The sequence below is a fragment of the Heteronotia binoei genome, chromosome 1, assembly GCF_032191835.1.
Source record: "Heteronotia binoei isolate CCM8104 ecotype False Entrance Well chromosome 1, APGP_CSIRO_Hbin_v1, whole genome shotgun sequence".
NCBI classification, from domain to species: domain Eukaryota; kingdom Metazoa; phylum Chordata; class Lepidosauria; order Squamata; family Gekkonidae; genus Heteronotia; species Heteronotia binoei.
The window spans coordinates 62,840,667-62,859,413 of NC_083223.1; the positions used below are offsets into that span (position 1 = coordinate 62,840,667).

The 18,747-nt window shown below is 45.6% G+C and overlaps 1 protein-coding gene across 1 annotated transcript in view; it reads right to left on the bottom strand.

The window, feature by feature from the left end:
• COL21A1 (collagen type XXI alpha 1 chain) overlaps positions 1 to 18,747 on the bottom strand; it is a 137,571-nt gene that overhangs the window by 91,675 nt on the left and 27,149 nt on the right. The window contains exon 9 of the mRNA XM_060235204.1: positions 4,357 to 4,419. Within this exon, the coding sequence (XP_060091187.1) occupies positions 4,357 to 4,419 (63 nt within the window). The remainder of the gene's footprint in view (positions 1 to 4,356; positions 4,420 to 18,747) is intronic.

Below are 18,747 nucleotides of genomic sequence, written 5' to 3' on the forward strand. Positions count from 1 at the left end.
AACTTTGCTTTTTAAAAAAAGATGAGAAACAGTTTATGCATATATGCACTCAGTCTTCATTTTATTTTACTAATTGAACATATGAAGCTGCCTTATACTGAATCTTACCCTTGGTCCATCAAAGTCAGTATTGTCTACTCAGACTGGCAGCGGCTCTCCAGGCTCTCAAGCTGAGGTTTTTCATGCCTACTTGCCTGGACCCTTTTCAATTGGAGATGCCGGGAATTGAACCTGGGACCTTCCGCTTACCAAGCAGATGCTCTACCACTGAGCCACCGTCCCTCCCTCATTTAAAAATGAGTTTAAAACGTGTTAGTCTGTGGGGAAATTGACATATTGGCATCAGGTAAGGTGGAAAATTTCTTTATGTTTTTCTGACATGTGTGTGTCTCTGTAGTCAAATCATATTAAACCACCACTTCTTACAATGTCATCAAAAAGGTCAAAGCCGATTTTTCTGCCTTTTCTAATTTGAACTATAATTCATGAACCAAGTAACCAATTTCAAATGTTAAAGCACTGCTGTAAACTTAATAAAATTCTACAAGAAACTATTACCAATAATGCCCCTACCCTACCCATTATGAGTTTTGTGATATAAGGCATAAGTACAATTAAATTTATACATATCTGGAAAGTTTATAGCATATAGCTCTTTACCTAATCCAGATAGTCACCTGAAGTATTATTAGACAACTGTAGCTTATTCTTTTGCCTTTCAAAAGAGCCATGGTATTAAGAAACTTCTTTTGATATTCCATAGTTAGGTACATGAGAACAGATCCAGTTTTCATGTCATTTTTATCCAGTGTAACAGGATAAAGAGGAACTTTGTATTACTGCAAAGAAACATCTTTTAATTTTGTGAGTTCATTAAGTGTTCAATATGCATACGTTTTTATTTAAAAGGTCATCTAACAGGTTTCCATGATGCAGTGGGGATTCAAGCTTGAGTCTCCTAGATTCCAGTCTAACACTCCCAGATTCTAGTCTAACCCAGGGGTCCTTAACCTTTCTGATACAGGGTAGGGGCCCCAGCTACAAAATGACTTCCTTGGAGACATAGCCAGCCACATAATAGCTGCCTTCACTCACACAGTGAAGATACTTGTGTTGTTGTAGCAGTTGCTGCCAAAACAATGTTTTTAAAAATCTGCACAACCAATCAAATTGTCAATTTCAATCAGAGATGTTGCTGGGCAGAAATCCCACCTGGCCCCATTCAGTTTCTAAAAATACTTGGTGGGTGTGAGGAAAGGTATTGACAGCTGCCATGGCACTCATGGGCACCCCACTGGGGACTCCTGCTCTAACCACTACACCACAAGATGTCAGCCTTGGCACAAGGGTGCTGCATTCTACAGTTCTACTCTAACAGGCGAGAACTGGAAAAACAAAGGATGGAAGAAGCAAGAATGATATGGGTAGTGTTTATAGTTCTAGAGAGGAAAGACAGTGAGATTTAACACAATACATTAGAACTTCTGGATCAAGAGACTTGTTTCTCAAGTCCTGTTTGTTATCCAGTGATTCAAAAAGTGTGCTCTGTACTTGTTCAAAAGCTTTTCCCATCTATCTTCATTTTATAGGTTCCGGGGCACTGAAAAGAAGTTTTGAGGCTGACACAAATTAAACCCTAGGTTGTGCCGTGGGAAAAATCTTGAACTGACCTCACTTCGTCCAGCCAGAGTGCAAAAAGCACCTGCCCCTCCAGTTCGACAATAGCCTCTGGGTGCAGTACAGACAGGGTCATGACTAATGTGGAGCACAGTTTGACTCATGAACCCAGATGAACATCAGAGATAATCCAGTGTAAATCTGGCATCCCACCCACTACCTAACAAGACAGCCATATCTCCAGGAACAGCTACTTTATCACTACCCATGATAAAAGTCTCCAAAGAATACAATCATACAAAATATCCACCTGTGTCTCCTTATTTCTCCTTCAAGTTATTGTTGCTTGTATTATCATCATCATTCTTTTCTTTTCTTTAAAGGACTACTGTGAACAGTAACAAATAATTTCCAAAATACCTTCTTTTGTCTATTATATAGTAGTTGGGTAAATTGATATATTTATAAGTCAGTCATGATAGAGCCTTAAAACCAGTTCCATTAGCTAATAGACCTCTGAACCCTACTCCAAATTTCTTATTTGGATTCTTGGACTTCATCCAAATCTAATCTGCAAAATGTGGAATAAGTGTATTTTTGGTATTATTGCTCTTCTTACTATTATTGTGTCAGCATCCAAGGGGAACCACCACAATAATTTCAACCATCTGTTATCCATATGCACATGGCCAAAATGCAGCTTAGCAACCGAAATAGGAAATTTGGTCATTTTATAAAGTGTAACATGGAATTCTCTATGTAACTGGCAATATTCTGAAGACTTACACCAGTTCTAGCAAGCATTTCTTTAAGACTTTCCATAATGCCACCAAAACTTAAGACTCACACCAGAAATACAATTTGAAATGTTTTAATTAAGATATTAAAATAATCATTAGCCGTTTACACTGTGATAGTTATCTTGCATAGCATCAGCAATAATATAGACAATGTTGCTTAACAAGCATATAAATTTACTGGGATTCCTAGAATCATTCTAAGAACTGCAGAATTAAAACCAGATTCTGCCAGAGTTTAAAAAAAAATGAATGTTAAGAAGCTCTAAAAGACTGTGATTCCATTATCAGTATTTTAATTTACCTTTAATTATGCAATTAGCACAGGGTATCTGATCACCAAAGTCTCCTTTTATAACAAACACCTTTCTTCACTGAGAATGGTTCCAGTATTAACAATAGACATTTATATACCTTTTGGCCAGAACAAAGAGCAACTAATCATGAGTTTTAGAATTAACCTGGGATAGGGGAAGAGCTTTGGTAGAGCATCTTCTTGGCAAGCAGAAGGTCCCAGGTTCAATCCCCAGTATCTCCACTTTAAAAAAGAATAACCAGGCAGTAGGTGATGTGAAAGACCTCTAACTGAGACCTTGGGCAGCCACACTGCCGGTCTAACTAGAGAATACTGACTTTGATGGACCAAAGCAGCTTCATGAGTTCATGTAATACAGTCCCAAACATGCAGACCCAAACATCATCACATGTTGCAGACCCAAACATTAAGCCAGATGATGAGCTTGGTAGCGTTTATCTGCTCTACAGATTGCTTGCTTCTCATTGTGCACCTAATGACCTTGTGATATCACAGCCTAGTATACCAGAAGCATTGGCACGGGCTTCAGCAGGGTGAGGACACTGAAGGTGGGCAGGCAAAAAGCAGTGGCAAGGATCAGGCAGCAGTGACAGTGAAGAAAATGGGGACCAGGAAGGGAAATGGGATTTCCTTTCCCCCATTAGTCTTGTTGGTCTCTTGGTTGTGATTCCACTCTACATTATGTCAAAGTGTTACTTTAATTTGATAGCTTTTTAAAAAGTATACACTTGGTAACAGAATTAAAAAAAAACCACTAGTCATTCACATCCAAATCTCTTTTCTTCTCTGGAGGTTTGTTTTTCTTTAAACATATCTAAAACAATGTTAATACTGAAGGGATCTGATGAAAGCTCACTAGAAACAAATTTGATGTAATTCTAGTTTCTGGGGCTTCTGTGATTTTCTTGCCTTCTCCGCACATTTTCAGTAAATCTATGGTGTTGCACTCAAGCTTGGAAATGCGTACAAAGTGGAGTATAAATGTAAATAAATGTGTGGCACTAACACATTATCTTCCTGCAGCCTGCTTAGATTATACAATTCTGTAGGTGACATATTATCCCATGGATTTGTCCAGATTTAACATGCAGAGGCCTCTTGCAAAGGCTTGAATCCTTCCTACGATTTCTGTGGACAGACAGATTTCCTTCCATGAAGCAGCAACTTCCCTGACTACTTCCCCACCACTGCAGCCCCAAACATGCCCTGAAATGCTGCTTCTGGAGGAACTGTGAACTCCAGGAATATCTTTGGGAGATCTGCTGGAGCAGGGTGTGGAATTGGCAAAAATCATAGCAACCATGTGGGCAGAAAATTTAGACATTATATAATAAGCCACATAATTCATCTCCTAGTAAAGAGACCAAGTATCAGCTTCACACAAATTTAATCAAATTTGCTTATAAGGCCACCGTGGCTTTGGTGGTAGGCCAGCCGCTCCCACAAACACAGAAGACCAAGTATCATCAAAACTGGCCCATCACTGAAGAAGTCAACTAGTGAAAATCAATTCATGATTGCTTACATTTATACAAAACATTTATCACCTTTAGAAATCTTCTGATAAGGTTTCAATGTCAAGGACACATTATGCATACTGTATATAACTAAGTTTTTAGTACTCACAGGCTTACCATCTGGACCAGGTTCTCCAGGAAAGCCATGATTCCCAGGTTGCCCAGGATCTCCCTATAAAGAGGACCATAAGGTGTTAAAGACAAGCATTAAGAACAGCATGCACTATTATTATACTTTCAAAGGAGTGTTAATTCATAAAACCTTGGGGGTAAGCCAAAAGATGCTGTATGAAAGATCTGTTCCTGACAATACAATCTCCCTATGAGACACTTTCACACTTTTATAATGTTTTTGCAAAATATGGCCTTGAGCCTGATATTCAAGAAGTTACAGACTTATATAGTACACATAATTAAAAACATTTTGAGGAGATGATGTTGCAATGCATGCTGAAGGGAAAGGTCTTCAGATGGTTAGTAGAAGTAGGATCAGTATCCTTTAGCAAGTACAATAGTATCATAATATGAACTCCAGGTTAATCTGATAGATTTTGCTACAGAGCCCACTGAAAGACCTATGAAACACTGGTGATGGCAGCAAAGAAATGCTTACAGTAGCGAAGTAGTAACATCAGCTTGTTCACAGCCATCCTGATTGCTCAGGGTAGCTCAACCAAAAACTGAGCCTTTATTGTCTCAGGAATACACAATTAGCTGTGATACTTTTACCAAGATTTTTTGGTGATAGGTACTGAAAATATGCCTTGATCTGGCTATCAATTGTACCACAGGCACACCAGAAGTAAGCCCTAATTAGGCTTCCCAACCCCCCCCCGGCCCTGGCGGGGGACACCCGTATTTGCAGCCTCCTCCCCCGCTCTCCAAAAATCCGGAAGCGGGGGGGGGGGGGAACGGCGCCAATTATGCTGCCACTCTCCCCAATGAGTTTCCCAGTCCTTATTATTGGGCGGCAGCAGGTAACGTTTTGTGCCGCCGCCGCAGCCGCAACACCACGCCACCAGCACAGGCAGCAGCCGCCACCCACCGCTGTGGCCCGAGCTACAGGCTGCCTGAGGAGAGCAGCAGAGGGTCTCCTCTCCCTCCATCCCACCAGGCCCTGGCGAAGGAAGAGGCCGGCCAAGGCCCACCAACCCCAACCTGCGGCGGCTGCAGCAGCACGGAGCCTTGTCCCCCCCCCACTAGAAAGCCCACCACCAAGCAGCCAGGTGGGAGGCAGCAGAGGAGGAGAGGAGAAGCGAAACGGGGAGGGGAGAGGAGAGGAGGGGGCGCTGGCCAGACGCCTGCCTGGGCTACCCGGCCTTTGTTTCCCGGCACCTCCGGGAGCCTCTCCTCTCCCAGCAGCACGGCCTCCTATCACATCCCCCCCCTTTCTTGGCCCTACCTGGCGTTTTTTTTCTTTCTTTTTTTTTGGCCCTCATTAGCAGGCTGGGAGTTCAATGTTGCCCATGGCAACCGGCTCCGCTTCTTCCACCTTCATTTTCCTCACTTCCCCCCCTCCCCGCTTGGCCCAGATGTGTGGCTTTGCCTTGGCCTGGGCGCTTGCGGAGAGAGAGAGGGGAGGGAAGGGGAGCCCTGCCTCAGGAATGGTGGAAGAGGGGGGGAGATTGGTCCAGGGGTCGTTTTTGTAAACAAATAGGTGCTGCCGCAGCGGCGGGGGGGGTGCGCGCCGCCGAGGCCAGGCGAGGCAGGAGTCCGGCTCGTGCGCCCTCCCAAGGTAAGCCCAGCCTTTCTTCTCCTCCCTCCCTCCCTCCCACGGGGGCCGGCGCTGCCTGCTTGGGCATGAGAGAACCTCCACCTTTCCTGCCTCCCGTGCCGTGCCGTCCCTCCCCGACCCTGCGTCGTCAGCGAAGGAGTGGAGCGAGGCATGTGCCGGGAGCAGCGGCGGCCCAGGGCTGGGGGACTTGTGGCGAGCAGCAGCGCTGAGGCGAGGCAAGGCTAAGGAGAAGGTGCCCCTATCCTTCATTATTTCCTATGGAGGGAAGGGATTTAAAAGATGTGCGGTCTCTTTAAATGTGATGGCCAGAACTCCCTTGAAGTTCAATTATGTTTGTCACACCCATGTTCCTGGCTCCGCCTCTAATGTCTCCTGGCTCCACCCCCAAAGTCCCCAGATATTTCTTGAATTGGACTTGGCAACCCTAGGCCCAATACACCACCTGGTCTATTTATGGATCACTTTGACCCAGTTGCCATGATGGATGTCAACAAGATCCTGGGATTGGTGAAGGCCACTACTTCTGGATCCTTGCCCAACCTGGCTACTAAAATCATCTGAGGGCCACATCAACAAACGCTTAGTATCTATTGTCAATCAGTCACTAACTCTTCCGCCAGCCACTCAAAAAGGTGGTAATCCATCTGCTACTTTAAAAAATATCTCTACATTAAAATGATGTAGCCAATCTGCCCAATTATGTAAGTTCACCTGGTGTGGCAAAAACCGTAACATTCCCATTTCAGACAGCATTTAGTGCAGGGTAAATTAATTGATTTGACAGATTTCGCTGTACTTGTTTCTACACTCTGGGTATTTTCAGGTTGTTTTTTTTAACTTCAGAATAATTTTATTTCAGAAATCATATACAAGATAACAAATATACAAAGCTAAAATTGACAGTTTACAAATAGATTCCGGCTCCTGTCCAGAAGCAGGCTTCACAGCCTTGCTTCTGGAGGCCGTTTTGCCTCCTCACAAGGCGGAGGAAGAGACAGGGCAGCATCAGAGGTGGGGGTGGAACAGGCACACCTAGAGGCGGGCTCCACTCCCTCCTCTCAGTCTTCTTGCAGGCAGACATTTTGAAGGCTATTTCTGTGCTTGTTAGCTCTTCGGCCTACTGTTGCTAGCCATTTTTGTAATTTTATTGCAGGTGGCCATTTTAAGGGCTTTTATTTGTGTATTGTTAGACATGCCTAAAGGGCAAGGAAAGCCAAAAGGCAAGGCCCCTGCTCCTAAACAGCCCAGGCGACCTGCACCTCCTAAGCGCCCTGCGCCACAGCCCTTGTCATTGGATGAAGATTACAGCATTTTTGAGTAGTCATGCCTAATGGACAGGGCAAATCCAAGGGCAAAGGCCCTGTGCCAAGACCGCAGCGACCTGTTCCTAAGTGCTCAGCACCTTTGCCTTCATCATCTGACGAGGAGGATGGCTCTTTTGAGCAGTCTGCTTTATTTATTTATTTATTTATTTATTTATTTATTTATTTATTTGGGATTTATATCCCGCCCTTCCCACAAGTGGCTCAGGGCGGCTTCCAGTGATAGATCCAACAAAATTACAGTATTTAAACATATAAAGGGATCAGCATTTAAAACAGATAAAAACAGATAAAACCATGGTTATCAATAAATATTAATAAATATTAATAAATATTTCAACTGTATATAAAAGAAAGAAATCCGGCAAGTTACATTAAAATTCTCAAGCTAGGTATAGGCTAGCCGGAAGAGGGTCGTCTTACAGGCCCTGCGGAACTGTACAAGGTCCTGCAGGGCCCTCACCTCTTCCGGCAGCTGATTCCACCATGTAGGGGCCATAACAGAGAAAGCCATTTCTCTGGTGGATTTCAAACGGGCTTCCTTCGGCCCAGGGATGGTAAAGAGATTTTGTGTTCCCGACCTCAGTACTCTCTGGGGAACGTGCGGGGAAAGACGGTCCTTCAGGTAGACAGGTCCCAAGCCATATAGGGCTTTAAAGGTGATAACCAGCACCTTGTACCGGACTCGGTATATTACTGGAAGCCAGTGCAGGGTCCGAAGACCCGGCTGAATGTGTTCCCACTTTGGGAGACCCAATAACAGCCGGGCCGCAGCATTCTGCACCAGCTGCAATTTCCGAGTTCGGGACAGGGGCAGCCCCATGTAGAGGGCATTACAGTAGTCTAACCTCGAGGTGACCGTGGCATGGATCACTGTTGCTAGGTCGTCGCGCTCCAAAAAGGGGGCCAACTGCCTTGCCCGCCTAAGGTGAAAAAACGCGGACTTGGCAGCGGCTGCTATCTGAGCCTCCATCTTTAAGGAAGGCTCCAACAGCACCCCCAAGCTCCTGACCCTGTCCGCCGCTATCAGCGGCGCACCGTCAAAGGCTGGTAGGGGGATTCCCCTTTCCGGACCGCGGCGACCCAAGCAAAGGACCTCTGTCTTCGCAGGGTTAAGCTTCAGCCCGCTCAGTCTGAGCCATTCAGCCACGGCATATAGTGCCCGATCTAGATTTTCCGGGACGCAGGTCGGCTGGCCATCCATCAGTAGATAGAGCTGGGTGTCATCAGCATACTGATGACACCCTAGCCCGTACCTTCGGGCAATCTGGGCAAGAGGTCGCATATAGATGTTAAATAACATCGGGGAGAGAACCGCCCCCTGGGGCACACCACAGTCAAGTGTGCACCTCCGGGACAGCTCCCCCCCAACTGCGACCCTTTGTCCCCGACCTTCAAGGAAAGAGGAAAGCCACTGTAAAGCCAACCCCTGAATCCCTGCGTCGGCGAGGCGACCCTTCAGTAGCCGATGGTCGACCGTGTCGAACGCAGCCGACAGGTCTAACAGCATCAGCACCGCCGAGCCGCCCTGATCCAGATGCCGTTGAAGGTCATCCACTAGGGCGACCAGCACCGTCTCCGTCCCATGTCCCGGGCGAAAGCCGGACTGAAATGGGTCAAGGATGGAAGCATCCTCCAGGAAAGTCTGCAGCTGCATCGCCACTGCCCTCTCAATAAGTTTGCCCAAAAAGGGCAAATTTGAGACCGGCCGATAGTGTACCAATTGGGCCGGGTCTAAAGATGGTTTCTTTAAGAGGGGACGGACCACAGCCTCTTTGAGCGGCGTTGGAAAGTGCCCTTCCCTCAGGGATCTATTTATGATATCCCGTATAGGATATCTAAGGTCACCCTGGCAAGATTTAATAAGCCAGGAAGGGCATGGGTCCAATTTACAGGTAGTTGGGCGAGCAGCTAAGAGGATCCTGTCAACTTCCTCCAGGCTGAGGGGTTCGAAGTCATCCAGCATATAATCCGAAGACAGGCTCGGAGCCTCGAGTTCGCTAACTGTCTCAAAATTGGCAGAGGAGTCGGGGCGGAGTGACGCGATTTTATCCACAAAAAATTTCGCAAAAGCCTCACAGCCTATTTCCAATTCAATAGAATTTGGTCTGCCTTGCGGCAGTGTTGTAAGTCCTCTAATTATGTCGAACAATTGGGCCGGGCGCGAAGTTGCGGACGCAATCTTAGCCGCAAAGAACGCTTTCTTTGCGGCTTTGATTGCCATCTCATAGGCCTTCAAACTCTCTCTATAAGATGTTCGGGTCACTTCGTCTCGAGTACGCCGCCATTGCCTCTCTAGCCTTCTGAGTCCCCGCTTTTGTTGCCGCAGCCCCTGATTGAACCAGGGCGACGGCTTCGGGCGGGAACGCAGAGGGCGCTTGGGTGCGACCTCCTCGATGGCGCTGGAGAGCCCATCGTTCCAGGACTCTACCAGATCATCCAGGGAGTCGCCAGTAGGCCAGGTGTCCCGAAGGGCCGTTAGGAACCGTTCCGGGTCCATCTGGCTCCGCGGGTGAGCTAAAATACGCTCTCCGCCTAAACAGGTTTTGGGTGACACTCCCATACGAGCCTTAAGGGCAAAGTGATCTGACCATGGCACTGCTTCCATTGCAATATCAGTCACTGGTATTCCGGCCGCAAAGACCAGGTCTAACATGTGTCCCGCCTGATGAGTGGGCGTTGTAATAACCTGGGAGAGTCCTAGTGTCGCCATGGATGACACCAGGTCCGTCGCCTGGCCGGAGGCCGCGTCGTCAGCATGGACATTGAAGTCACCCAAGACCAGAAGCCTTGGGTGCTCCAACGCCCAGCCCGCCGCGGCCTCCACCAGGGACGGTAAGGCGCTGGTCGGTGCGTTAGGCGGTCGGTACACCAGCCAGATCGCCAACCCCTCCCCAACATCCCACATCAGGCCAACACATTCTATGCCTGGAATCTCTGGGGCCGGAAGGGCCCTAAAGGAGTAAGCCTCTCGTATGAGAAGTGCCACCCCTCCCCCCCGCCCGCTAGTCCGTGACTGGTGGAAGACCGAGTATCCCGGGGGAACGGTCTGGGAGAGAGCTACCGTCTCCCCTTCACGCACCCAGGTCTCGGTCACGCAAGCCAGGTCCATGTCCTGCTCGGTCAGAAACTCTCGCAGGACAGAGGTCTTATTATTAATGGACCTGGCATTGCATAACACCAGTGACGGAGGCGAGTAATTCAGCCTGGCCTTACTACTTGTCACCGTCGGGATGGGACGGAGGCTGGAAGGGGGTCGAGCACTATTATGTCTCGATCTCCTTCCCTTATAACTCTGCCTCGTCCCACCGTCGTATCTTCCCCTCCCCAGTAGTACTGGTATCCCTAGGCCAGTCATCTTGTTAATGTTCCCTAGTCCGATGGAACCTTTAGAGCTACCCTCTTCTTCTCACCCCTCCTTCCCGCCGATCTATCTGTTTTTATAAATTAATTAACTGATCTAATTAAACTAATCTGCCAATTACTATATAGCTATTTAATTAATTAGCCCCCTAACTTCTCAATCATTAGCTAAGAATCAAATTAATTTAATCTAAAAGTTCATTAATTGTAAAAACCCTCCCAATAAATATCTTTCCTTAATTAATTTGCCACCAATCGATTTTCCCAAGCTCGTTAATTATAAAACCCTCCCAATAATCTCTACCCTAATTAACTTGCTACTAATCAACTTTCAATTAGCTAATAATCAACCTCTTAATAGCCTATAAACCAAACCAATCTTATCGTTACACTGGCAGTTTAGATCTGCTGGGGTGGGGGATTAATACAAGGATGTAAACAATTTAGTAAAGTGCAGTAGTTTTTAAAGTGCTGAAGTCTATAAGGTGCCTTGATCTTATTTCCGTATCTTTGTCTTTCCGTATCTTTGTCTTTATCTTCGGGCGTGCTGAATTCCATGTGGAGCTTGTTCTTTAAAGTGGTGGGAGGGGAGGGGGTTGTTAAGAGGTAGGCAACTCGGTAGGGGAGTCGTTGGGATGATCTTAGGATGACTATATGGCCAGCCGGTGGACTCGGGAGGCCCACTGTGCAATCTCGGGGGGCCCAGAGGGGTATGAGCCCCGCTACGTCCCCTTCGTCACACAGGCTCCGCCCTGGTCAGCAGTTCAGCTCGGCCCCTTTCGATGTTATCCGGGCCCTTCGGCCACCAGTCGAGTCCCAACGCGATGCCCTACAACCACTCCCACGCCGGGAAGGGAGGGGGGGGATACGTCCCCAAATTCCGCCGCCACACACAGTTGATACAGTGGTCGGCACCACCAACAACCCCTCACTAGTCCCTTCCTCGGTCTCCTCCGGCCCCCAGCTCAAGCCCACAGCTCGGCTCCTCCAGCTCACGGCTCAAAGTCTCTGCCTCCACCGCGCTCCACCACGGCCCCGGCTGGCTCGGCTCGCTCCTCCCGCTATGCGGGCGCCGCCCGTTGTATTCCACGCCGCCCGCCGCCCGTTCTCCACTCAGTTCCGCGGCCCGGCGCGGCTCGGCTCGGCACCCCAGCAGGCCAGCAAGCCGTTGCAGCAGCTCACGTCGCCCGCCGCCGTTCTCTACCTGGCTCCACAGCCCCGGCGTGTCGCGGCTCAGTCCGGCACTGTAGCAGGCCAGGAGCACCGTCCGCTGTCGATCACTCCGCTCGCCTCGCCCGCCGTCACTCTCCACTCCACTCCGCGGCTTGGAGCGGTGCGGCTCGGCCCAGCGCCACAGCACTCAGAAAGATTTCCAATAGGAGAGTGGGGTAATAATACTTGAAATTTTCCCCTCACCTTCCTCTCAGCTGCAGTTGCAAGTCACTCAATAAAAACGGGTAGCTTAACTTAGCTTGTGTTTAGTTGTGCGGCGGTGAAAGCTGTTGTCTCGAGGAGCTCCGGTGTTAGGGCTCCTTCACCGCCGCCAATGATGAGTTTAGGAGGTTCAAAACAAAAGCAATGTTTGAGTTTTAGACAGAATAGCTGACTTGGAGGGTTTGTGTAGGAGGCAGACAGTTGTATTGTGTGGTCAGGCTTCTAAGGCAGATAAGCGGGCTGCCAAGAAGCGCTTCCAGGAGGATATCCTTAATCACTTGTCTTGAAAGCAAGTCTTCCGTGGACAAAATGGAGGGGGTGTCACCCCTTCCAGCGGAGGTGCCCGCTGTGGATGCTGTGCAGAATTGGAAGTTGGGTAGGGGTGAGTTTGCACAACACACTACCACAGCTTAGCCCTGGGGGCCATGGGGGCAGTCTGCCACCTTTGGGCCGGTTGTTAATAGCCAGCCTGCAGCTTTTAATAATCCCCAGCCTTGTGCTTGGGGTCTTAACCTGGCTAACCCTTGGGGTCCTTGGGGAGGCCTACCCAGCCAGTTCCCAGGAACGCCTGGGGCACCATATGGTGGCTGGGGGGTTTCTTATCCTTGGGGTTCATGATATTCTGCCATACCTGCTAAGGCTTTACCTTTTGATGATCTGGCCTTACCTCTTGGTTTATCACTTGTTGCCGGCTGCCAAGGATAAGATATTGAAAGGGGAATTCATGCAGGAGGTGGAATGCGCATGCTCTAGAGGAAGAAGCCTTGGCTCGTCCCTCTCCGAGACAAGAAAGAGATTAAGACCGAAAGGAATGTAAATAGTGTGGTTACGGGGGCATAAATAACCTGCAGAGTAGTTAAAGAGGCAAAAGGCGTGTTGAGACGAGAAATAGCAGTCAGAAGTAGGGAGTATTTAGTTAGTGAAATAAAAGAGTAAGGGCGATTAACAGCTTAGAAATGGCTGCTGCAATGGTTAAACAGCTTTCAGAAAAGATGGCACAATTTCAGGCGTTAATGTTAGAATCTCATAACAAGATACAAGAAGCCATTGCCGAAGTAAAAAATGAGGTTAGTCAGCTAAATAAGGAGTTAAAAGATGCTAAAGAGCTGGCTAGCCAGGCAGACAAGATGGCTTCAGCAAATAAGCAGGACATAACTTATTTAAAGGAATAGATCAAGGGGCTTTCAGACAGGGCAAGGAGGGCAAATCTAATTTTCCATGGCATTTCAGAAGATATTGATTCACGACATTTGGAAGACGGTTTGATAAAATGGATTTCAGAACAAGAAACAGGGATAACGATTACCGCCGACCACTTAGAAAGAGTGCACAGGATAAGGAGTAGGAGGACTGGAGGGGAGCCCAGACCGGTAATAATTAAATTTGCAAGAGAAAAAGTTCAGCAACAAGTGTTTCTGGCCTTGAAGAAAAAGAAAGGATTGGAATATAAAGGAAAAAAAGTATTTGTAAGACAAGACTTTTGTAATAAAACACTGGAAGAAAAAAGACGAATGAAGCCATTTGCAGACAAGCTTCTTCAGAACAAGATACTGTTTACATGGGCTTACCCAGCCAGTATTGAGCCTTCTACACGTCAGGAGAAACGACAGAGGACGCGATCATAAGATGTTCAAGGGAGGAGGAAGAAGCTTCTAAGAAAGGGAAGTACCCCATAAATAAGAGGGAGGGGTGTTATGGTCTTAAATGAAGGAAAGGATAGAGAATATAGGAGAGGGAGGAGATGTGCCCACCCCAAGGTACAGGGAGGAGAGAGAGATCACCCCAAATGCAAGCCCTATACCTGAAGAGAGGGGGGAGAAGGGTAAGGGAAAAGGGGGAAGGAGGGGGAAAGGGAAAAGGGAGAGAAGTATATTAGAAGTAACTATTCAGCCAGGGAAGGGAGAGAAGGGTTACGAATATGGTTAAAGCTTTGAAAATGCTCTCACTGAATGTCAATGGATTAGGTTCAGATTTGAAAAGATATAGATTAGCAAGATTTGTAAGGCAACAAAATATAGATATAATGTGCGTACAAGAAACACATAAGGCAAAGGATGACACTAAACCATTGATCAAGCACCCAGGGTGGAAGGTGTTAGCTGAAGCAAGGAGTGGGGCCAAAGCGAGAGGAGTAGCAATTTTAGCACATACAAGGATTGATATCAGGTTACTAGATATGAAATAACAACCCATCCAATATGAATCTCAGATCGTGCCCCATTGATTATAGAATTGGAGACAAGAGATGAGCAAATTAGAAGGATATGGAGATTTAATAGTATGGTGTTAGCAAAAAAATAAGATAGACATTATATGGAAAATCAGGTGAAGCAATATTTCAGAGAAAATAGGGGAACAGTGGCCACGGATATTCTGTGGGAGGCAGCAAAGGCAGTACTAAGAGGACACTGTATGATGAAGGAAAAAGAAATTTTAAAAGAATGGTATGCTAATAAAACACAGACACTCCAGGAATTAGGTGCACTACAGAGTAGTCAAGGTATAAGATTTTGTCCTGATAGGAAAAAAAAGATTGGAGAGATTAGGAAGCAATTGGACTCTCTTGACTTTAGGACACTATGGAGGAAGCAAACTATGGTAAGGAACGAGTTTCAAAGGGACTCAATAAATTCTGTTAGGAGACTAGCTAACTATTTTAAGACTAGGAAAGAAAAGCAAAGGGTGAAAAGTATTAGAACGCAAGGAAATATTACGCAGAATCCGAGAGAAATCAGGCAAGCGTTTCAAGAGTTTTATAAGGCGTTATATGCCAGGAGAGATATAACAGATTTTATGGAAAGAAGTGGAGAATGTCTGAAAGACTTAGACAAAGAGAGTTTGGAGAAGGAAATCACACTTCAGGAAATAGAGGAGGTAGTGAGCAGTTTAAAATTAGGCAAATCCCTGGGGCCAGATGGATTCACTGCAGATTTTTACAAAGAAATGAAGAAGATATTGATCCTGGAACTACAACAGGTGTTCAATATGATATTGAAAGGAGGGAAGGCTCCCGACTCTTAGAGGAAGGCCGAGATAACTATATTAAAACCTCAGAAAGACCCTCGGGAAGTTGTCTCATATAGACCAATCAGGATTAATCAGGATTACAAAATATTTGCTAAAATATTGGCAAACAGACTTCGAAATATATTACCTTGTATAATAAAAGAGGACCAATATGGATTCGTGAAGAATAGGAGCATAGCACATCCTATAAGGAATATACTAAATGTACTTCATCATAGACATTCTGGGCAATTGGGATTGCTTAAATTGGATGCATATAAGGCATTTGATACATTGTCCCATGAGTTCCTGTGGTCCACAATGACAAAGTATGGGATAGGTTTATTATTTTTAAAAGCTATACAGGAGGTTTATAGGGAGGGTACAGCAGTAGTAGGGGTAAATAATGAACACACGGAACAATTCCCAATTGAGAGAGGGGTAAGGCAGGGGTGCCCGCTCTCCCCAACCTTATTTATAATGACAATAGAACAACTGGCAGAAAGGATCAGGAATGCAGGTAGAAAGAAGGTTGTAGGATAGGTAAGTTAGAAATGAAAATTAACTTATTTGCAGATGACATAATTATGATAATGTCGAACCCGAAAGAGGCTATTAGGGAAACGAAAATTATATTGGATAATTTTGAAGCATCTTCAGGTTTAAGAATTAATATGGAAAAATCAGAAATAATGTATTTCAACGTTAACTTGGAGGAAAAGAAAGAAAGTAATAGGTTAACTAATATAGGGATGGGAGTTAAGAAATGTAAATATTTAGGAATAGAAATATATAAAAATATTAATAGGATAGTGGAGGATAATTATAAAAAAGTATTGGAGAAGATAGCGAGGGATATGCAGCAGTGGGGGGTAAGACACATGAGTCTGACTACTAAAATAAGAAGTGTATCGATGTTTTGGATGTCTAGGTTATTATATTTATTTCAAACGATACCATTGGAGATTGATAAACAAAAAATTAGTAACTGGAATACTAAAATAAGGGAATGGATATTTGGAAATAAGAAATCTAGAATTGCAAAAAAGCTAGTATACAATCATAAATTGGATTTGGGATGGGGAGTTCCAGATATAACTAATTATTATGAAGCTTTTCAGCTTAAAGCATTGTTAGAGATAGAGAGGGAAGATGATCAGAAATGGGTAAGGTTTGAGAATGAAGCTAATAACGGAGTAGGAAAACATGGTATCTTTACGAATATGGAGGAGAGGGACTTTAATTTAAATGAGGGACCAAGGAAGTGTGGGTTAATGGTGTGGAAGAAGTGGCAGCCAAAATGGTTAAATCGGGTATCTAGATGGACGCCATTAGAAACGTTAATGGAGGAAGACAGGGATTACAGGTGGAGGGAATTACTCGGTTTTAAAGGATACAGAAGGGTAGAAGATTTGTTAATAATGGATAAGTTAAAACCATTACAAGACTTGCAAGAAGCAGTACGGGTACAACACTGGCTTAAAGCTGTAGGATTGTATACTAAAGTTAAAAAGAAAGTGGAGAAAAGTAATATAAATGAAGAGGAACCTATGGAAAAGATTTATAAATTAATGGGTAAAACAAAAAAAGGAATAGTAAGCATTTTATACAGGAGTATGACTTCAGACACCGAAGGAGTAATAGGTCACCTTCAACAGATATGGAGTTCAGAAGGCCAAATAACGAAACGAACAGTAGAAAAGTTAATGGAAGGTTTAAAAAAAGTTAAAATTTACAAAGTTAGGGAAATGGAATTGAAATTCTTTACTAAATGGTATAGAACTCCGGCTTCCTTAGCGAACATGTTTTCAGGGTTGAGCCCTAAATGTTGGCACTGTAAGAAAGAGAAGGGATGGTTCGCCCACATGTGGTGGGAGTGCCCTGAAGCTAATAGATTATGGGAAATGGTAGTGGGAATGATAAAGAAGTTTTTTCAGGTTGAACCAAGAATAGACTTTGAATTTATGAAGATGAGTATACTAGGGAATGGGATAACAGGGAAGAATAATCAAGACTTATTAAAAGTAATGATATCAGCGGGCAAAGCAGTATTGGAAGGATAAAAGTAAATGGAAGGAAAGAATCTGTCATGATTATCTTTTTGATTTTGTTCAATCACACATAGCCGCCATAATGACTCAGGAAGGGTCATGGGAGGAAAGAAGAACAAGGATTAAGGAAAAGTGGTCGATCTACCTGAAGTGGGCAAAAGAAGAAAAGAAAGCAGACATTCAGTGGAAGCTCCAAGTTCTTTTTCCCTGGCTGGAAGATGATGTATAGACTAAGGGGGGTGGGATGGGGGGAAAGTTGTTAAACGGAATGAGAGGAAGAGTGTAAGAGAAATGGACAATCAATAACAATAAAAATATACTTTAAAAAAAAAGAAAGAAAGGGGAATTCATGGACCTATTTTCTCTGCTCTATAGGGAGGTGGAGAAAAAGGACAAAGAGGATTTGGATGACCGGGAAAAGGAGAAAATCAAGAGGCTTAAAGTGGATAGGACATGGACAAACTGGGTGACCGGGTTCATTATTTATGCCAGAATTATTGTCCGGTCATAGCCATGGAGGGCCACTTTCCTTTTTCAGTATTTTGGCATCATTTACAAAAGCTACACCAGCTTTACCGGCCCGACCTGGCTTCAATATGACGAGGTGTTCAGAATGAGGGCGGCTTTGAACCCAGCCCTTCAGTGGGATCAGATTCAGCTGCAGCTGTAGCTGCAGGTTATGTCTCCAGCACGACCTAACTTGGGTGATAGGTCAGACAGTGGGCATGTTGTGCACCGCACAGCCACTGCTTCTGACAACCGCAGCAGTGCGGGGCAGGTGGTTCAACCCCACCCGTTTTGTTGGGAGTTTGGGCCCCTGGGGGTGTGTGGTAAAAAGAACTGCCCATGCAAACATAAGCGCCCTCTTTGTGGGGGCTCTGATTCCTTCACTAATTGTTCCAGGGGTAGTTTCAGGCAGGGACAGCGCAAGCAGGGCCTGGGCAGTGCAGATAAGCCATTTGGTAAAGGGTCCCAGCCCAATAAAAGCGACAGTGCTTGATGCATGGCTCCGTGATTATCCAAAGGATGAAGATCAGCTTTATTTGTTAAATGGTTTTAGGTTTGGGTTTGGAATTCCTTTTCAGGGCCCCAGAAAGCCGTTTATGGCCAATAACTTGAAGTAAGTTATAGGGATGGAGCACATAGTTTGTCAGAAGATTGGGAAGGAATTAGCCGTGGGTAGGGTGAGTGGCCCATTTTCCACACTCCTTGGGAGTACCTTGAGGGTTCCACATTGGGCATTGTGCCTAAGAAAGCCCCAGGAGAGTTCAGATTGATTCACCATTTATCTTATCCCCATGGGGAATCGGTGAATGACGCCATACCAGAGAATTTGTGTACTGCGTGGTACACATCTTTTGATGTAGCATGCGGGAGGACCTTGTACTATGGAGGGAGTTTTTTAACCTCATTTAAAGGTGTCTCCTTTTAGAGGGCTGAGTCACAGCTGGAGGCTGAGCCGCAAATAGCATCAGATGCAGCTGGGTCCCTTGGGTTTGGCATTTTCTTTAGCGGACACTGGTGCGCAGAGGTATGGCCACTGGAATGGGTAGATGCGGGATGGAACAGAGATTTGACTTTCTTGGAGT